This window comes from Phascolarctos cinereus, unplaced genomic scaffold, assembly GCF_003287225.1.
Source record: "Phascolarctos cinereus isolate Bilbo 61053 unplaced genomic scaffold, phaCin_HiC Scaffold_2;HRSCAF=192, whole genome shotgun sequence".
In the NCBI taxonomy this organism is placed as follows: Eukaryota; Metazoa; Chordata; class Mammalia; order Diprotodontia; family Phascolarctidae; genus Phascolarctos; species Phascolarctos cinereus.
The window spans coordinates 49640476-49662228 of NW_027555625.1; the positions used below are offsets into that span (position 1 = coordinate 49640476).

The 21753-nt window shown below is 47.5% G+C and overlaps 2 protein-coding genes across 3 annotated transcripts; both read right to left on the minus strand.

Moving 5' to 3' along the window:
* Nucleotides 1-753: 753 nt before the first annotated feature.
* TUBB3 (tubulin beta 3 class III) lies at nt 754-13215 on the minus strand. Of its 2 annotated transcripts, none has more exons than XM_020989466.2 (4): nt 13027-13215; nt 4370-4478; nt 3048-3158; nt 754-2265 (listed from the first exon to the last, which is right to left on the minus strand). In XM_020989466.2, the coding sequence occupies exons 1-4, from the start codon at nt 13081-13083 to the stop codon at nt 1190-1192; spliced, it is 1353 nt and encodes a 450-aa protein (XP_020845125.2). In that variant the 5' UTR covers nt 13084-13215; the 3' UTR covers nt 754-1189. The 2 variants fall into 2 exon arrangements, with proteins under 2 accessions (XP_020845125.2, XP_078005499.1); XM_078149373.1 differs by lacking the exon at nt 13027-13215 and adding an exon at nt 11515-11649.
* Nucleotides 13216-19479: 6264 nt separating this feature from the next.
* On the minus strand, nt 19480-20430 carry MC1R (melanocortin 1 receptor). Its single transcript, XM_078149374.1, has one exon. The coding sequence runs from the start codon at nt 20428-20430 to the stop codon at nt 19480-19482; it is 951 nt and encodes a 316-aa protein (XP_078005500.1).
* Nucleotides 20431-21753: the final 1323 nt, after the last annotated feature.

The window sequence follows — 21753 nt, forward strand, 5'->3', positions numbered from 1 at the left end:
CTTTGGCAAATTACCTGGTTTCAGTCTATGGCTTTGGTTGTAACATGAAGGGGTTTGAATCCTACAATTCTAGGATTTGAATGGGGAATCCTAAGCTTAAGAAGAAGGGGAAAAGAAAGGTCCTCATTGTGTTGGCAGTCAGGAAATGGACTCATAGGGTGCAGCTTTAGACCAGCAGTCTTGGTTGAAGAAAGGAGGGTGTGGATGTGGGGAGGGAGTGAGAAGTAGAGTTTCAAGGAGACAACACATGGTGAAAAGAGTCGAGGAACTTTCCAAGGCTGAGGACACACTGCTAGGAAATACAGCTACACTTATCAGGATCCAGCATCCCAAGCCTGGTAGGGGTGATGGTGATGTTTTATCTGATAACTGACGAGCCTTCTACTGTCCCTATAGAGCTTTCCTTGCCCCAAACACTCAGCAAATGAGGCTTTAGTGTTAGAAATGACAATACACACCCCCCTCCAGGATTTAGAGGATCCAAGGAGAAGAGGACAGGCCTCCTCTTCTCTATAGACAACACAGACCTTGGTTTCTAGGGTGAAGAATAAGATTCACTTTGATACCAAAGGTTTCCTGCAGGGACATTCTAGCTTTTTATGAAAGCTAGAAGTAACTTTGAGTTATTATCACTCGTCAGAGATATAGTCTCTGGAGTTCCACCATATTGATAGGTCTTCCACTGTGGCTCCCAGCCCCTCTCCCCTCAATCACTTATTCCCTGCCCCAAAAAAGGAGTTGGCCAATCCAGGATGAGGGTATCAGACAGCAATAAATTTATTGAGTATTCCAAAAAATAAAAATCAACACAAACCAGTAAAAAATAAGAACATTGGGACTATGGAAAATATATGTTAAAAAATGCAAGAGGAAAAGGGTCCAGGGTAGAAAGGGTACAGAAATTGAGCTAACACATCATAATGGGGACATCAGGGCTGGGAGGCAGGAGGGGGGATATTATTAAATACTGAATGATTGAAGTTTGGGAACCTTTAATGTGAAGCAACTAGAAGCCGGGTGCCTAGCTCTCAGTTAACTGGAAGCAAAGATGGAGGACTCTGTCAGATGACTGGATGATCCGGAAAAAACTTGCCCTGGTGAGGGAGACTCTCTGTCCCAACCCCAGCCAGCAGCAGGCTTCTTCCTGGGTCCTGCCCACTCAGTGCTTCCTGTCAGACCCCTAGTGACTTCACTTGGCCCCCTGGGCCTCTGATTCTTCTTCATCATCCTCATACATCTCCCCTTCCTCTTCTGCTGTGGCATCCTGGTACTGCTGGTACTCAGACACCAAGTCATTCATGTTGCTCTCAGCTTCTGTGAACTCCATCTCATCCATCCCTTCCCCAGTGTACCAGTGAAGGAAGGCCTTGCGACGGAACATGGCGGTGAACTGCTCAGAGATGCGCTTGAAGAGCTCCTGGATGGCCGTGCTATTGCCAATGAAAGTAGAAGACATCTTCAGGCCACGGGGCGGGATGTCACAGACAGCCACCTTCACATTGTTGGGGATCCATTCCACGAAGTAGCTGCTGTTCTTGCTCTGAATGGCCAACATCTGCTCATCCACTTCCTTCATAGACATGCGGCCGCGGAAGACGGTAGCCACTGTCAGGTAACGCCCATGGCGAGGGTCGCAGGCTGCCATCATGTTCTTGGCATCAAACATCTGTTGGGTGAGCTCAGGAACTGTCAGGGCTCGGTACTGCTGGCTGCCACGGGCTGTGAGTGGAGCAAAGCCAGGCATGAAGAAGTGTAGGCGAGGGAAGGGAACCATATTGACAGCCAGTTTCCGGAGGTCGGCATTGAGCTGGCCAGGGAAACGCAAGGAAGTGGTCACACCGCTCATGGTGGCAGAGACCAGGTGATTGAGGTCGCCGTAGGTGGGGGTGGCTAGCTTGAGGGTGCGGAAGCAGATATCGTAGAGGGCTTCATTGTCGATACAATAGGTCTCATCTGTGTTCTCCACCAGCTGGTGGATGGACAGGGTCGCATTGTAGGGCTCCACCACTGTATCAGACACTTTAGGGGAGGGCACCACGCTGAAAGTGTTCATGATTCGGTCAGGGTACTCCTCTCGTACCTTGCTGATGAGAAGGGTGCCCATACCAGAGCCAGTGCCCCCACCCAGGGAATGAGTGAGCTGAAAGCCCTGGAGACAGTCACAATTCTCACACTCTTTCCTCACCACATCTAGCACTGAATCCACCAGTTCAGCCCCCTCAGTGTAGTGACCCTTGGCCCAGTTGTTTCCTGCACCACTCTGACCTGTGAGACAGGGAATAGAATAAAATAACCGAAGGGGGTGAAAATCAACAGTTGGGCTCAGTGGGGTAAGCAGGCCAGTAGGCTACATCAGCACTGGCATTTACAGTGTACAAGGAGCTTTCAAATCCATTCTTTTAGCAACCCCATGAGGCAGACAGGGAAACTGTTATGCCCTCTGATTTACAGAGCATCAGAGAGATGAAGTGAATTGTCCAAGATCTCGTGATTACTAAAGGGCAGCTGAGACTTGAACCCAGGTCTTCTTATTCCTGGCCTAGTGTGCTTTCTATTATACTAGGCTGCTTCAGACACAAAGGGAAAAGCAATAAACATCTTTGCCTCCGTTTTTCCATTTGTGAAATGTGGATATCATTGTCACATAGCCCTATGGCTCTTTAAAGTTCATCTAGAAGGAGTTCAGCATGTACTACATGGAAGTAGTCAGACCAGGAGAAGACTCATGTTCTGCTCCTTACTAGCTGTTGACCCAAGTGATCTTGGGCAAACACTTTGCCTTTCTACACCTCAGTTTCCTTATCTGTAAAGCAGGGATAAAACTTACCCTGCCCTACTTACCCTCACAGAGATATCTGAAGGATCAGGTGAGAAATTATATATGAAAGCACTTTGAAAAGTAAAGCACTGGTAAATAAATGCAAGGTTCATTGAATAACCCATTCCCCTCTACCCTCTGCTATGCCATCACTTTTGTTATTTCTTTATGGGGATTTTTATATATGGAGTTTGTCTAAAGAAGGCGGGGTGGTGGAAGGGAAAGATACCAAAGATGAAGTTGTCAGGTCTGAAGAGATGTCCAAAAGCACCAGATCGAACGCTGTCCATGGTTCCAGGTTCCAGGTCAACCAGGATGGCCCTGGGCACATACTTGTGAGCTAGGGATATGAAAAAACAGACGGATTATATAAGGCACTGTGGGTCTAGGACCAAAGATGACAATTCCACTTCGTGAAGCTTTCCCTAGAAAGACTCTTGCTCTGGCTTGCTGAGGTCCTTTCCACTTCAAAGCTCAGTCAGCCTAAGTCTACCCTGTTATACCCATTCTTCCAGCACTTTCTTAGGCAAAGCCTGAATAAATCCATCCACTGCCAGAAGGGAGGGGGAGACTGGGAAATATCTTTCAGATCAATGCAGTGACCGATCTTAAATTCAGAGAACTGAGAAGGAACCATGCCTCTTGCTTCCCAGCAGAGAGGTTAGGAATGAGGCTTACATCTCCAGACATGACTAATGGGCATATTTGTTTTATTTTCCTGTACTTTTGAGACAAAGGAGAGTTATATGGGGTTGAGGGAAGATAACTGGTAAGTGACAGGGATATTTTTTGAAAGAAGAAAACATTTAAAAAGAAATGACCTCCCAAAGTATAGCTTAGCCACTAGACAGAGATCTTCTGCCATTGGAATGGGCTATTGGGATTATTAACATGTATGCACATCTCTGAAATACCATTAAGGAGAAATCACTGAAGTGGATCTTCATAAAATGCTCAGTCTTTCCTTAGTCCCTGCCCCTCTCTAACTGCACAGGCCCTCTACCACCACACACTATTGTTGATCTCAATTTAATCTATTTTTTTCCTAATCCAGCTAACTGGATGACTGCCAATTTCAATACAACGAACATTTGTTAGACGCCTACTGTGTGTAGTGCAGAGCACTGATGTAGGTACTGTGGCTGAAGAAGGGAAATGGATTTAACATAAACCACAGTCTGTCCTTGTAGAGAGCTTAGAGTCTAGTCAGGGGATGTAACACATAAACAAGCAGAATATATTATTTAGTATCTGATTTATTGTACCTCTGGGGGGTGAACAACATGGAAGTCAGCAAAATGATGCGCGAGATCCCAATGGGAAAAGGTCATTCCTTACTTGGGAGATCAGAGCCAGCCCAGCACTTCCTTCTAGCTTCCATCCCATCTTGAGGGGTCCTTCCCATCTCACTGGCCACCACCTCAACCTCCAGAGTCTCTGAGGTCCCATTGATCCCCCAGCCCTCAGGTTAAAACATCTTTAGGTCATGCCCACAGGGTAACAGCAGATTAGGAAGGGTCTGAAAGCCATGTTGGTTGGGGAGATACTCACATGAGGCTTCATTGTAGTAAACACTGATCCTCTCTAGCTGTAGGTCTGAGTCACCCACATAGTTGCCACTGGGGTCTATGCCATGTTCATCACTGATCACTTCCCAAAACTGATGAGAGATGCAGACGGACAGACAAGACAGATGGTCAAGGAAAGGGAAGTAGTCAACAGCGTCAAGCCATGTTGTCCAACACTTAGCACCCACCTCCAGAGCCTAGGAATCTGGAGGTGTAGATTCTAGGTTCTGTGACTTTAGCACTCACCTCCAGAGCCTAGGAATCTGGAGGTCTGGCTTTTAGGTTCCGTGACTAACTACCTTAGGCAAGATATATAACCTTGTTGGGACTCAATTTGACCTCTTTTTCCTCTATATTTGTGAGAGGCAACCTGGTATAGTGGGAAAAGCATTGGAGGGTGACATCTAGGAAGATGTCAGAGAGAGAAGCTGCAAGAAAAAGGCACATTGGCCTTGGCTTCAGAAGACCTGGTTCCAGCTCCATTACTTACTTTTGGAACTTTGGACATGTATAAAATGGGAATGATTTTTGAATTATCTACCTCAGAGGTTTCTTGTGAAGATCAGGTGAGAATGTATGTTTTTTTAAAGTGTTTTAACACTTGGTCATCATAAAATGCTTTTTAAGTTTCAGAGGTAGCCAGGTGGTACAGTAGATAGAGTGCCAGGTCTGGGGTTAGGAAGACTTGAATTCAAATTCAGCCTCAGACACTTACTAGTTGTGTGACCCTGGGAAAATCACAACCTCTATTTGCTCCAGTTTCCTCATCTATAAAATGGGAATAATAATAGCACCTGCCTTCCAGGGTTGTTATAAGGATGAAATAAGATAATAATTGTAAAACACTTAGCACATTGCCTGGCGCATAGAAAGTGCTATACAAAGGTTTTGTTGTTTTTCAATTGTGTTCAACTCTTCATGACCCTGTTTGGGGTTTTCTTGGCAAAGTTACTGAAGTGGTTTGCCATTGCCTTCTCCAGCTTATTTTACAGATGAGGAAACTGAGGCAAATAAGGTTAAATGACTTGCCCAGGGTCGCACAGTTGGTAAGTATCTGAGGCCAAATTTGAACTCAGGAAGAAGAGTCTTCCTTGCTCCAGGCTTGGCCCTCTATCCACTGTACCACCTAGCTGCCTATATAAATGTTAGCTGTTGTTATTATTATCATTATTTTAAAGTGAGTCATTGTTATTATTCAGTTAGTCTGTCAAAAAGCATTTAGGCTTTTTGTATCTAACATGTGCAAGACACTATACTAAATACTGAGAATACAAAGGAAGAGTAAAAACAGTTTCTGTCCTCAAGGAGCTCCCATTCTATCAGGGTGGACAACATGTAAATAACTAGGTGCAGACAAGACACATACAGAGTAGATGAAGGCATTCTGAAAGAGGAAGGATTTAGCAGCTGAGGGCTGGAGACAGGGGAAAGGCCTCCTATAGAGGATGAGATCTCAATGAGTCTTGAAGAAAGCCAGGGAAAATTTAATCCTTGCCCTTTAGCTTATAAGGTTGTTGTGAAAATCAGATGAGATGAAGATCTTTGAAGTTTTAAAAAAATTTTTTTTGGCTAGGCAATGGGGTTAAGTGACTTGTCCAGGGTCACACAGCTAGTAAGTGTTATGTGTCTGATCTAAAGCTGAATTGGAACTCAGATCCTCCTGAATCCAGAGCTGGTACTCTATCCACTGTGCCACTTCACTGCCCCTTGAAAAGTATTTTTGAAAACTTTAAAATGCAAGGGACTTTAAAAATCAATGCTAATCACTAATATGGGTCAAGCCTATTCTTGTGCAACTTTCCCCTAGGACGTGCTCCTCATTTCAGATTCTTACCTTTTACACCTGTAGCTGGAACTATTTAAAAAAGCTCAGGATCAGAGATTTAATGATAGAAAGAACCTTCCTCATCTGTAAAATGAAGATAATAACAGTACCCGCCTCACAGGGATGTTGGGAGGCTGAAATGAGATAACAAATGCAAAGTGCTTGGCAGACCTTAAAGCACCATATAAATGTTAACTATTGTTACCACTGTATCCAACTCCTTTATTTTACAAATGAGGAAACTGAGGCCCAGAGACATTAAATGACTTGCCCAAGGTCACATAGGTATCAAGTAGCAAAACTGGACTCTGAACCCGGGTCCTCTCACTCCAGATTCCTCAACTGCAACATAGAGATATTATTAGCATCTACTTTTCAGGGTTGTTGTGAGGACCAAAGGAAATATTATTTGTAAAAAACTTAGCACAGTGCCTGGCACATTCTAGGTGCTAGGTAAAGGATTATTCCCTTTCCTCCAGATACCGGGCTGTTTCCATGGTACTGCTCTGCTAAAGTGAGTTTTCAGAGCAGATATACTCACTTATATTTTAAGTCCTACCTTCACTGGGTGGGTGTGTTCTTCCTTCAAATGAGATATTTGTAAAGTGGTTAGTTAGCACAATGCTTAGCACATAGTACTAGAAACTTAATAAAGGCCCCCACCTCCCATATTCCTTGGCCATCCCTCCACCTATCACTTACACTATGACTAGAATAACTTTCTTTGAATAGTTCTATTTTCAGAAACAGGATTTCTAAGCTATGTCCTAAAGCCAAGAATTTTCTGAGTGTAGAGTCCCACCAAGCATTCTGGAATAGTTGTTTTTGGACCCTGACTAGACATTTGGCTCCTGGGTCAATGGTCCTACAAAAAGCATCATGTCCTAGGAAGGAGGAGAAGATATCAGGAACCTTAATGAGAAATACAGTAGATGAAGAACTATGGGAACAGTAATATTTCATTAATTCATAATTTCATTGGTGTGGACACTCCCTTCATAGGTAGAGGTTGCCATTCCTCTGTCCCTTAATAGACAATTTTAGATGAATAGACATGTGATTTTGTCAGGGCAGGGAGCCCCTGGTGGGGAAATACTCTACAAATGTAGATCAGCTCTTAAAGTCTTAGGGAGTTGCCTGGGAACACTGAGGTTAAATGACTTGCCCAGGGTCACACAGTTAGCAAGGCTTGAACTCAGGTCTTCCTGACTCCAAGGCAAGCTTCCACACTGTTTCTCCTTAGTAGATCATCTTTATGAGTTGTTGTGGCTGAAAAAAAATCTGTTCATGTCCTGGTGGTCAACTTTCTACTGTTACGATAATTAAAATTAATACATTCATATAGTGCTTTAAGATTTGCCAGCTTCAGGTCAGGGGAACTGAGGGGAGACTCAGCATTTGTAGTTGAATGAGCAAGAGTTATTGGGATACCAGGATAAGTTTCAGAATCAGATGGGACATATTGGGAAAGAATTGGGTCCAGATACTGAAATTCTGCTACCTACTACCTCAAGAAAGATTCAATTAAAGTTCAGTTCCATTCAATGCAGCAAATATGTATTAAGTGCTTGGTGATGAAGGCACGTCCATCAGAAAGAGTGCTGACTCTGGAGTCAGATGACTTGGATCTAAATCTTCCCTCTGATGTTCGCAACCTGGGTGATCTTGTGCAAGTCATAACTTCCCTGGGTGTCAGTTTCTCCATTTAACAGAAATGGGAGTTGGACTAAATGGCTTTTGAGTTACCATCTAGCTCTATATCTATGCTACTATGTGCAAGTCATTGTACTAGGCAGTGTCTCCGAAACAGCTTCCGTAGCAGGCTGTGGGAAAGGAGAAACTAGAAAGCCGGGGGGGGGGGGGGGGGGGGGGGGGGGGGGGGGGGGGGGGGAAGCTGTCCATGGTTCTGACAAACCTTAAGTCACTACCCAGCTACATTTGCTCTGTATACTCATCTTCCCTCATCTCTCCTCCGCCCCAACCAAGCACAGAGGTTCAGCTCCTTTGTTTCCTGGTCTCGTTGGGAAGTGCATTAAGTTAAGGGAAGATCCATCTCTAGATAAGAGACAGCTAATATAGAAGATGATATAGTTAGAACTGGAAGGCCTTGACGCTGTGAAGGATTAGGGGACATTCCAGCGTTTTAGTCACAGTTCTTGGAGAGTTTTCTTTTAAAGGGTTGTGAAATTTAAGTCCCAAGACCAGTTTTCCTTTCTCCTCTCTCCCTACCCAATTGTTCTCCTGGGGAGGGGAGCACTACCTTACCCAAATGTGTGAGACCATTCGTTCAATCCTAAAATGTGTTAAGGGCAGGAGGGTCAGTGAATGGAGACAGAAGGGGCTACTTGGTGATCCTGAGGGAAGCAAAAACCTTCCCATTGGCTGAGAGCATAAAAGATTTCTCCTGGGGCAGCTAGATGGTGCAGTGGATAGAGCACCAGCCATGGAGTTAGGAGGACCTGAGTTCAAATTTGACCTCAGACTTACTTAACACTTACTAGCTGTGTGACTCTGAGCAAGACACTTAACCCCAATTGCCTCACCAAAAAAAAAAAAAAAGATTCCTCCTTGAACTTCCCAAAGCAAGAGGTCTTGCCCAATAGCCTGGAATGACAGGAAGGAAGAGAGGGGGCACTAAATTGCTGTCATCCATAACCCATACGGTGAATGAGGAGACAGACTTTGATTCTGTTAATTGAAGCGGCACTGTAATGATCTACGCCAGCTAAGAGTCCAGGGATACCAACCGAAGCTGAAGGCCAGGCTAGGGTGATAAGACAAGCCAAGCTAAGGGGCTAAGGGGCTGGCTGGCTGCCAACTTTTGGGTGGAGCTTCCCTCTGAAGGCCTGTCAAAGCTCAGTACCACTAAGTCCCTTCACCAATCTCCCTGAGGATCTGGGCTAAGACTGCCAGGCCCAAAGGAAAAAAAAATCAGAGAATCTGAGTGTTCCACATACATTGAGAGGATGGAATGCCTAAGGGATTTAAGTTCCTGATGATTTAAGTTTCTGGCTCTACTACAAAAAGAGACTGAGTCCTGGCTGGGGAGGTTGAGAAAATAAATAATAGAGTAACTCAAGGAGAAATATCATCTTAAACTCAGGACTCCAGGCAAAATTAGGAAGCACCATCAGGGATAGGGAGTGGGGCCATAGGTAATCAGGTGACAAGAGCCATGCTGATGTCTCTGAACCCAAAGGAGTTCAACTATCTGCTCACTCCACCCCAAGATCCACAAATCTCTTTTGTTTCACAGGCCACTGCAGAACTGCTTTACCTGCGCAGGCTCTCCCCAGGCAGCTGGGTCACATGCTGGGTGCTGCTGCCCCAATTTTCCAAGAGGCACCAGCATTAGCTCAAATGTGACGCATCAAAGAAGAGTGTGTTTTCCTTCCTTCCTCCCCTGGGGGTCAGGAAGGGCCACCCCTGGGCCTTACTCATTCACCTCCCACAAGGTAGGGGAGGTCCCCTAGGGGTGGGGAGCAGATCCTGGCACTCAGCTAAGACCTTCACAGGACTGATCTCAGCATTCTTGAGTAAGGAATCAGCACACTAACTTGACTGGGGTGGGGGGAGGTGTTTAGGTGACATGCTTTGTTTTTCCTCAAATTCTCTATGATTCCAGTGTCTCCTCAACCCGAGGATAGAAGAGAAATGACTCAAAATCTCTTTAATACTACAACATAGCCTATTTAATGAAATTATCATAAAGCTCTGAATTTAAACATTTCTCTCTTAGAAACAACTAGAAGTGACTAGACATCACTTGCTCTCATAGTATTCCCAAGGGGATGCTCATCCTCTCCTTTCTACAGACGATGCAACTGGTCCAATATGGCAAGTCAGATTATTGATTTAAAGCTGGGAAGAACTTTAAATATCTTAATTTTACACATGGGGAAACTGAGACCCAGAGAAATGAAATACTTCCCAAGGTCACACAAGCACTAAGTAGCCGAACAGGATTTGAATCCTCAGATTCCAAATCCAAAGATCTTCCCACTTCACCATGGTGCTGGGAATCAAATCTCAGGCTATAACCCTAGCCCTTAGATCACTACTGCTCCCGGGTCCCAGAAGTAATGACTAGTAAGCATCGTTGTCCCAGGCTTTGGCCTCAATTAGTCCTGTGTCCACTTACCATCCCCCCTTCCTTCTCCCCCCCCTTTGGCCCTCAGCCCCTGACCCTGCTCAGTGGCAGGTGTTCTGTGCCTGCCCAATCCCCCAGTGACCTGCCTAATGAGCTAACAGACCCTGTGGCCCCGGGGGTGGCTGCTGACTTGGCCACAGCTGCTCTCCCTACTCCAGAAGGAAACCTGATTTGATTTCAGTCTCTCATCCCCAAGCCCTTTCTCTTCCTCCCCCTACCCCTAATAGAGCAGGAGATGGGCCAGTCTTCCTCTCCCTCCCCCTCCTCCCCCTCCTCCTTATTCTTCATTCTGAGCAGGCACAGATGTGTCTGAAGGGTCTGATGGACGATTAGTGCTGCCTCATGCTAAGGCACTGCAGCAGGTGCCTCCCCCAGAAGCCTCAGAGAAGACCCACACATACAATTTACATGTCAGTGCCACGTGGGCAGCCATCTCCCTTCCAGTATATCAATTAGCTTTTTGTTCCTCTGACTGGCTTCCTCAGGGGCTGCTACTTACCGGCTCACAGAGTTTAAAACTCAAAGACACTTCAAAGATCAGAGGATAACAGCTTTAAGGCTGGAAGGGACCTCAGAGGCCATTTCATCCAATTGCCTCATTTTAATGAGGGAAACTGAGGTGAACTCAATTTGAGTGTTCAGCTTGAACGCTCCAACCAGTGTTTTATTTTTTCCTCACTATGGTACCATGATTTCCTTCCACTCTAGCCCAACCCACTCACTTTATAGATAAGGACACTAAGGCCCAGGGAGGGGAACTAACTAACCCAAGGTCACATAGGTCAGTAAGTAGCAGAGCCAGGATTCAGAGCCAGGACCTCTGTTGTCTCAGCTGCCTTTGCACTCTTAGCAAAAGTGTTTGGGGTTTTCTTTTCCGCCTAATCCCAGCCCATTTCCCTTTTCTCTTTCTGGGTTGATTTTCATTGAACCACTTCCCCACTTAGGACTGTTATCTTTGTTCCAGATGAACTGAAGTTCCCTACCCTAACCGAAAGGCTAGGTTGTAGTTTTCCCCTTATTATTTCTGTGACCACCTGCCTGTGTAGATAGGACTTTGGCCTCAAGTTCATTGACCAGAGATTAGACCCCCTCCTTTCTTCTGATCTTCTCCCCCCACCCCCAGCCAGGTTGTTCTAGATAGATGCAGCCTTACCTTCCTCACGATGGCTTTGTTCCCTACTCTCAGCTTCTGCTAGACCCGTCCCAAGAGATCCTCATGACTGGCTTGTGGGGAGGAGTCAGCTTTAAGCTTGCTTCTTTCCTCTGCTGATCGCACCTCATTTCCCAAGAGGTGAACCCCCCCCCGGATCCCACTGGGCTTATTCAGGGTGGGGCCAGGACCTAATTCGTTCAGGATTAGATCCCCAAGGAAGGTCTAGATCTCACCCTTGGCAGCAGCCTGGGTTAGCAGAGACCTGAGACCAAGGTCACCCTGTGAATCATAGCACAACTCCACCCCTTCCTCCCCTGAAGAGAACAAAGAAAGAGGAGGCTAGGTCTGGGGAGGGTGGCTGTGAGGTTTCAGAGCTGGTACCAGAGAGTTTTTCTGGGGCCATATCTGGAAAGACCATCCAGAAAAGAAGTGTTTCTTAAAGTTAGGGCACCCTCGAAGAAACCGGAAAAAGGAGACAAAGAGGTGTTGGTTCTGGAAAGAAGACAGTCTACGCGGTCCTGCCACTGAAAGGAAGGGAGGGCTTGGAGGGGGAATACCAAGGTCTTCATTCAACTGCCAAGCCCAGCTCAGCCCCACCCATTTTTCCCTGAACTGAGACCTAAGGAACCCAGGACAGATCAGCTTCTCTGAGAGGAGTTTGGGCAACGCCCACCCCAGAGGAGCTCGGGGAAGGAACCTGGGAGCCGTCGCTGTCCAAGTTCCAATCCCTGACCACTAACTAGGGGGAAGACCCAGGTGGCCGGACCTCCAGCTTCCCCAACAGGGGGCGGCGTCAGCCTGAGTGTACGGGTGGACCGCTCCCAGGAGACAGGTAGCTGGGTCTAACAAATTGAAGGGTCGCACCCTCCCCGACCTCCCTCTCCCCACCTCCTTCAGCAAATTTGCCCTCGAAAGAAAGGGAGCCCTGCACTGGAAACTCTCCAGGGCTTGGGGAGAAGGTAAGGCTTCCCGGGGAATGGCAGGAGAAAGGTGGGGAACCCCGGCAGGGCGGGGACCCAGGCGTCCCGGCAGCCTGGCGGAAAGCTGAGCTCATCTCTTTGTTCCCGGCGCCGCAGTCCTGGGGTGTGGTTCGGACTGTGCAGCGTAGCCCGGCGCTCCCCTTCCCGCCCCCACCCCAGCCACCTCCTACCCCTTCTCCCCATCTCTGCCCCTAAATGAGCCGGCTGCACGAGTCCTTGAATGTCTCGTCCCCTTCCAAACGCCTCCTGGACCCATCCCAGGGACAGAGCTGTGGGTGCTCGCAGACCTTCCCCCATCTCCACCCCAAGCACGGCTCAGTACAAAGGCTGAGCGGGGAACCCCAGCTTCCAGCCGGGCCTGCCGAGAGCGGGGAGAGCCCAAGCGAAGCTGTCCAGCCCCAAGCTGCCGCAGTGGGTTGGTCCAGCGCACTCGAGCCTGGGGGAGGTGTCACTAAGCCCGCCCCAGCCCATTGCAATCCCAGCCCTAGCTCTGGTCCCTAATCTCTGTCCTGTCGCCTTCCCTGGTCCCTACCTTGGCTCCGATCTGGTTGCCGCACTGGCCGGCCTGGATGTGGACGATTTCCCTCATCCTCGCTGGTCTTGCTGGCTTGCTGCAAGGGGAGCGGCCGAGGTTAAGAAGTGGGACGCGTTCTTGCAGGCTGCAGAAGGCTGGGAGCTCATCGGCCGCTGGGTTTTATATGCTGCTCGCTGCTGCACCGGCGGCTGGGCAGACAGCGGCGTGCTCCGCCAAGAGCTGACCTCATCCTCATCCCAGCCAATCAAGAGCCGCCGGCGGAAAATGCTGCAACATCCCTGCAGCATCAGTACCAACCAGCGCATCCCCTCCCCCCGCCGCCCCCACCCTCCAGGTCCTGAGGGAGGGAGCTACCCACCCTCCCACCTCTGCTGCCCAGCGCAGTCACTTTGTCTGGCTGCACACAATGCCATGCAGGCTGCTAGGGCCCCTCTGGGAAGATCTAGACAGAATTAATAAAGGGGGATATGGCTGGAAGACTTCCCTCGGTCAGGGTTTTGGGGACCCTTCACATCTGAAGCAGAGGAGGCGTCTCCCGGACTAGTAATGAAAGAGGGTTCCTCTGAGGACAATAGCGGCTTTTCCACCCACCTGCTGGTACCCATCTAGATCTGCAAAAGCCGGGGTCGCACAGACCCCACCCAGATCAGCAGCGGGTGGCGGCGGAAGGGGCGGAGAAGGATGGGGGAGCGATCGTCTCCAAGTTACTCCAGACCTTCCTCCCCCATAGTCCGTTTTCCTTTGTTTCCTTCTCCAGCAGCTTCTCTTTCATTGTACCCTCAGTTTCAAGGCCTCCCTCCTCCTTTTCTCTTCCCCAAGCATCTTGGATTCTGGTGCCCTCTCTTTCTCTAGTCCCGGCCCCATCCTTTTCCAGGGACTTGAGGAGCTCCACCAAGCTCTGTTCCATCCTGCTCTGACCCCACGTGAGTTGTTGGGTAGCAAAGGAATAGAATTAAAAAGAAAGAAAAAGAAAGAGAGCGAGAAAGAAAGAATCAAAGAAAAGAAAGACAAAAAGAAAAAGAATTTCCTTTTTCTCGGGGAATTAAGGCATGAGGTCCCCTTGCTAGGAAAAGGAAAGTAGGGAGCCTACACCCTTAGGCTAGACCTCCCCTCCCCCACTTCAGCCTGGTCTGCAGCCTGTAGAATAAGCTTGAGGAGGGAGGACAGGATGTAACTGGGATAGTGGTCACCTATGCCTTAGAGAAGAGGTTCTTAAGCTTTTTAGTATGACACGTCCTCCTTTGACACCTGGTGGAACCTATGGAAACCTCAGAATAGTGCTTTTAAATACATAAGATACATGGGATTAAAATGGAAGCCAACCATACTGAAATAATTTTTTTAAATTCACAATTGCTCTGAAATCTATTTGTAGATTTCTTAAAAACCCCTGTCCTAGTGACCCCAGAGAACAACCAAGAGATGCTTGTTCAGTTAAAAGGTCCATGGACGAAAAGAGGTCAGAGGAGGAGGGGTGGCTTTTATTTATGCTAAGGGTCTGTTTTCCTGGGAAACAGGGCTCAGAATTTCCAAGACTGATGAGAATTGGAAACAGAACCCTGTTAGGAAACTCCTAACTTGAGAGTGTAGAAGGTGTAAAATGGCCAGTAAACCTCCCTGGGTGCCCACACTTGGAGGCTCAGTGACAGTGAAAGAGATATGGGCCAAGCCACAACATTCTCAGCCCCTCCCTGTGGCTTAAAGGTGAGTTTGGAAACCCAACCTAATCCTTGGGCTTCTTGCCCACTGTCATCAGAGCTCCTAGAGTCTCTCAATCTGGCTTTGTGCCAGGGTCCCAAGCCCTGCAGCTGGGGTGGTAGAATATGAGGTGGGGGGGGGGGACTTGGGGGTGGGAATATAAGGAGATCCATCCTCCCATGTTGGTCCCCTGTACAATGTGAGAGCAGGGCACTTGATCTCCCTAGCTCCCCAGTTAAAGATGTTGACCACTGTCCCTCTCAGTCCTTATACCCTGACATTTGCATTTGGTATACCGCCCATCAGTCACCATGTAAACTCCATTCCCAGGCCTCACATCCAGCAGAGGACAATCCCCTAGAATCCCAAAGAAAACTAGTTCAGCCCTTTGCCTTTCTCCCAACATCAAATTACAGTAATTCAGTCCCTAGGGAAACTGATCAATCAAAGTATCAGGGAGGAGAAGGAGGAATAAGACTTGAGCTGAAGCCGACCAACCCAAAAGAACAGAGCCCAGTTTGCTGTCAGTGGCGATATCTGGTCGCTAGAGGGCAACAGGGCTGCCTTTCCTGGAATGGCCCAATTTTCTGGACCAGTCCTGGCTTCACTTTGGCTGAAGGTATATGCCAGTTGAATAATCTCTTTGATCCCCACACTACCCACCATACAATGCCCCTCTTATCCAGGGCTCTCCAGCCACTTTGATAGTGTGAAAAGAGTGAAGTCATCAAACCTCACGGCTAACTCAGGATCAGAGTCCCTGGGTATTGTTCTCTGGGCATCACAGAGCTCTGGATAGAATGCTGCACCATCTGCAACCAGGAGCCCTGGGTTCAAATGCTAAAACTGACATCACCTAGTTTTATGACTGTTGGCCAATCACGCTATGCCCTTGAGCCTAGGCAGGACCAATCCTCTTCATAGGGTTCAGAGGAAACTGCTTTGCCATAGAACCATGAGTTTGTAATTTTTAAGTTGTAGGGAGGGGCTAAGGGCAAGTCTTGGAACAGACCCATTGCCTGAGTAATTGTGCTGGGAAGTCACAGGGAATAACAAAGGTGGGCAATATTGCTTATTACTCATGGGCACAGTTCTTCAAATAGAAATGAAAAGATACAAATTTCATGGTTCCCTCACAAGCTTTCCAGGATCTATCTGACTTCTGCAATGTGCAGCTTCCCCTCAGCACCTGCATACAATAGTTACTTAATATTTTTGTATAGTATATAGTATATACATGAACATTCCTGATTATAACATTGTACTTGGTTTTATGCTGAGACACGATTCGATTGTGAAATTACCTCTTAACAAAATTCCTCCTTTGAATGGATGGGGTCCATCAACTACATTACAAATTCAGCACTGAAGTTTTCTCTCCAGATTTTACTGGAGAGAAGAAATACACATGTACACATATACGCACACGTACACATATATAATATATATATATGACTATATAGTGTCTTTCAATATCTATTTCACTCATAGGTACATCTCTTTACAACTATGTATACATGTGTATACAAGCATGACTAGGCATTTGTGCATATGTCTGGGCACTATCTGTTGATGTAATCAGCGGGATCTGGGCTGTGAGTCCGAAGTATGTGCTTGCCAGTGTCTGTGGCCTGTGCAGGAGGGTTGTTTCCTTTGGTCCCTTCTTCCAGGAGAGGCTCTAGTGTTCTTAATTTCTAGAAATCTTGTCTTTTGTTCTTGAGCTACACCCTCTCTCCATCCCCGCCCTTCTCCCTTCCCCCACACACCTCCTCTTCTCCTTTATGATGTGGCCTCTCATGGTTGGTGTCTATGTGTCTGTAGCCCCTCCTCCCTCTCCCTGTTCCCAGGGTCCCAGGGTAAGGTATTTTAGTCGTTCTCTTTGGGTGGCTGCGGGAGGCTGGAAGGCAGGCTAACCATGCCGCCTTCTGCACCTCCCTCCCGGTCTCCATCAATACACCCAAGCAAGGGTGTTCACCGCTCAGCCCCACCCTGGCCAGCTCTCCCTCTGCTTGCAACACTAAGCCAGGCTCACTTTCTCTCTCTTCCAGGGGGAGGTCTGGTCTCAGGCTGCAGTCTGACTCATTCTCCCATCTTGCCGTGCCAGGAACCAGCTCTCTGGCCCCTTAGCAAGAAGTCTGGGGCTGGGGTTGGCAGTCCCATTTGTTCTTTGACCTTGTGCTCCCGGACAAGGAGAGAAGCCAGACAAAAGGAACTTGGGGAGAGTCAACAAGTATTTATCATATGTCTATGGTGCATGAAGCTAGAATACAGATGAGCTGTTCTTAAGACTCAGCTGGAGGGGTAGCTAGGTGGATAGAGCACCAGCCCTGGAGTCAAGAGGACCTGAATTCAAATATGACCTCAGATACTAGCTGGGTGACTCCGGGCAAGTCGCTTAACCCCAATTGTCTCCAAAAAAGAAAAGACTCAACTTGAATTTCATAATAAGAGAAATAGAATGTTTTGTAGGAGTTGATGGTCCTTGTTTCAAGAAGGCAGGGGAGCAAGCAGAATAAAAGGGTGAGGGAGGAAGAAGGGGGAGAGGCCCTAAAGGGGGGTGTGGCGCAGGAAGCGGTGGGAAATCAGATTTGGGCTTGAGAACAATCATGTTAAATAACAGCATTTCTATAGCGCTTAAGGTTGGCAAAGGGCATTATATGTGTTATGCCATTTGATCTCCAGGACAATCCTACGTGGCAGGTGCTACTATTATCCCCATTTTAAAGATAAGGACTGGAGGTCCATCAGGTCACTTCAGTACAAGCAAGATAGCAATGGAGAGATTCAGATTTCATGGTTCCCCCCCTCCCCAAGCTTTCTGGTAGCTGCCTGATCTATCCAACCAAATAAACTAGAGAGGACATCCTCTGTTAACATCCTTGCCTTTGAGATGTGTCCAGAATGATCATAAAAGGCCTCACATTCAGAAGATAGAAGTAACTGTTGAATCATAGATTGCTAGGTCTTGGATGGGACCTGAGATCATCTAGTTCATTCCTATCATTTTGCAGATTGGGGAAACTGAGGCTCAGACAGGGGATATGACTTGTCCCAGGTCATATATCTAGTTAGTGGCAGCAGGGACTAGAACCCAGGGTTCTCAAATTTCACTAAAGTGAAATACATAATACATAATGTTGCTTGAGCTGGAACAAGGCTGAGAAAACCCTCTGATCTGGGCAAAAGCCAACTCTCTTACAATGCATGGTGTTCAATTCCCACCCCTAAAGCTGCCCTATACAACTGTTTTTGCCTCTGGGGGGGCGTTTCAGGACTGGAACTGATACTTAGCTTAGTTGGGTATGTTGGGACCAAAGCTTGTCGAGGTGGAGACAAGGCTTCTAGCCTCACTTTACCTTGGACTCCTTCCTTCCCTTGCCGGCTTCTAGATGGTGATCAGAGAGAAGTGACTTAGGAAACACTAGATTTAACGTCAAAGGACCCCGAGTAATCTGCGGCTTACTATTTTGCATGACATCTGAGCCTCAGTTTCCCTCTAAGTCAAATGAGGAGGTTGGCCTATAAGATTCCTTCCAACTCTGAAATTCTGTGATTCTTGGAGGAGCTCGCTCAGTCTTCAGACTTCTCTCCTTAAGGCCCTGGGTTATACAGGGCTCCAAGATTAACCAATTTCTTCACCAATATTCTGGGGCTTTCTCCTCTAAAGGAAAGCTTTTTACTCTGACTCTGGGCTAAATCAGGCAAGATCTGAGAAGCTGAGTCCAGTTCTTAGCTTCTGCCTTCCTGCCTATTTATCACTTGCTTACCTTCCCCTCTCCCACCCCTCCTTAAGGGATATGAAAGGACAAAGAGGGATGATGAAGTATAGTCACAAATCCACCCCCCATCCCTTCCTGGCAGTCAAACATAGAGTCTGGGCAGACAGTGGCTGTATTGTCATTTCTCAATCACACAGTTCCCACGCAGCCTCAGTAACAATCACTAACCCAGCCAGGTCAGGTCTGTGGCATGGACAAGAGCAGGGGAGTCAGAGTCAGTGGCCAAGCTGGGAGCAGAACCTCAGTACTGGAACTCCCAGTCATTTGCCCCTGGTTACCACTGGCATCCCACATGACTGCATGTCCTAGGAGTCTTCAATATCTTGGACCTGGGTGGGGAGGTAGGAGGGGTGGGGGCAGGGTACTCCAAATGCTTTTTCATGGCTCCGGCTGGTGTTGAGGTATCATCTTTCCAATTTGGAGTGCGCAGGCCCTGCCTCCTAGATGCAGTATCCTTAGCCAACTGAAGCAACGACAGGAAGGAGGTGGGGAGGGAACAGGTCTCTAGGTACTCATACCAGGAACAGGCTGAATTTCAAGGCTTTGGGGATGGGGTTGGAAATCTTAGCCTCAAATGAAGGATAAAAGTGTATCAGATGCTGGGGACTGTTCTCCTGTTCCTGTCGTATATATTATGTGCACACCTGAGCTTCCACAGAGCACATAAGTGAAAGTGAGTGCTGTGTGTACACGTGCACAGACACGTACACACATTTTCTCTCTCACACATACACACACACACACATGCATTCCATTGCAGCATCCTTCTCAAAAGGGCAAGTCAGAAGTTGGAGGCCAGGCTGACTAACGATGCATATCCCTCTTCACCATGGGGTAGAACAAATTGTGCTCACTAACCAGAACATCCGGACCCCTTTGCAGATGAGAAGCTGCCCTCCTCCATTACATTCTGTCCCACTGGGTTTCTGCATGCCTGCATGCATGGGCATTCGCAATGCCCCACCCTTGCCCCTTACCAGGAACACAGAATCACCTCCTTGAGTGTCTTGCGAAGCTCTTGGCTGCGGAAAGCATAGATGAGAGGGTCGATGATGGCATTGCAGATGATGAGGATGAGAAAGAGGTTGAAGTTCTGGAAGTAGCAGCTGCATGTCGGATGCTTGGGACAAAGGACAAGAAGTGTGAGGTGCAGGAAGAAGGGGGTCCAGCAGAGGAAGAAGATGCCCAACAGGACTGTGAGAGTGACAGCCCCCTTGAGGATCGACAGCTGGTGAATGGTGTATCTGTTGCATAGCCGAGCAATCCTCCTGGCATGCTGGCATGCCTGGATGAACATGTGAATGTAGAGGACCACCATGAGCCCCAACATGGACAAGAAGAAGCCAATGAGACAGAGCAGAACTGCAACATGGTTGTAATAGGAGATGAAGAGGGTACCAGAGAGGGCACTGGACACCCAGATGCCCACAAGGACTCCTTGAGCTCGACAAGGAGTGACAATACTGTGGTAGCGCAGGGCGTAGAAGATACTGATGTAGCGGTCAACTGCGATGGCTCCTAGGAAGGAAATTGAGGACATCATGGAACCACAGATCAACACATCAATGATATTGTGAAGCTGTTGCACCGTCGGCGCCTGCATTGCCAGCACCCCTTTCTCCAGCAGTAGCACCACCAGGATCTCCAGCAGGTTACTGACACTTACCAGAAAGTCTGATAGAGCCAGGCAGCAGACAAAATAGTACATGGGGGAATGGAGGTTGCGATTCTTGATGATGGCCACCACCACCATGACATTCTCCACCAGGCTCAGCAGCCCTAGGGTCAAGAACAACTCATCGGGAATGAAGAACCCATGGCACAGAATATTTGTCTGGTTGGTGGGGACAATTTGATGGAGGGCATCTGGGGAAGTGGAGTTCAGAGAGTTAAACAATCTCTTCTGTTGACCTGGCATCGGCATAGTTCCGGGTTAAGAGTGAGGAGCTGGGAATGTGAAACTAGTAACACATATGAACTGGAATTTCCAAATTCCTACCCCTGGAGGGCTTTCTCAAAGTCAAACAGCTGCCTGTTGCTGTTTCACTTCATTGTTCTCATCAGTTAGTGTCCAGAGGAATCCCTGATGTTTATTCCCCCTCCCCTCCCCTCCTTTGATTTCAGACAAAAATCACAGCCATCAAATCCACCCCATACTCATTATTTCTCTAACCTGTCAAAGGACATCCTACTGATTCCATTAGCACAACAGAGGCTGCAATAACTCAAGTCACATCCAATGTTGCCTAATCAACCTTTCTCTATTGCTTGACTCCAGGACCCAGAGAATCTCAAATTTCCTGCCTGAACAAACCCAAATTCTCAATCTGTGCACTTTTCTCTTCTCTCTGCCTTCACAGAATGTTGTGTTCCACAGGAATGGAATTTTCTTTCTTTCTTTTATTTTCCTCTTGGCTTTTTCATCTATTTTCTTTAGCTGGGTGAAGCAAGTAAGCCAATAGGACATGAGGTCCACATCTCCACAGTATCTGCAACCCCTGGGAACTCCAGCCGCAGCCTTCTGCCTTGGTCCAAAGAAATGGATCGGAGCTGATATCCCAGTGAAGAATGAAGTCTCTCTCCCCCTTCCTTTAAAGACAGTCTGTGGTGCCCCTCCTTCAAAGGAGGCTGATGGACCACATGATAGCAGCTCATGCTGGGAATGCCCAGCATAGCAGAATGATTAGTTATGAAACTTGTCAGAGCTGAGGAAGTTCAAAACCTTACATAAATGTCCTGTAGGTACTGCCTGCTAGATTCAAGTAGCTGACAATGAAATCAGTGGCATCAGGGGTTCTGAACCCAAAGCAGCAGTGCTTGAAGGGGCTGAACTAGGAATACTGGATTGTTACAAGGAAGATAAGCTTCAGCTCAAAATCAGGAAGCTTTTTTTCAGCAGGGAGAACTGCCCATAAATTAAATTGGGTTATTTTGTTACAGCAGGTTCCCCAGCACTACAAGTATTTGAGCAGAGGCTAGGTGACTCAGCTGTCAGGTATATTGTAGAGGGAATTCCTGCACTGAGGCCCCAGTTTGGAAGAGATAACTCCCAAAGACCTTCTCAATGTTAAGATTCTGTGAACCCTAAAGGTTAAGTTTGTATGGAGCCTTTCTGTTCCTCCTCTTAAGTCCCAGCAGGACAGAGGGCGCCATAATTGCATTTAATGAGGCAGCAGTGATACAGAGGTTAGGAAGAATTGTAGTGACAGTCCATTATTCAAATAATTATTTTGCCTCTCTTTCCCAA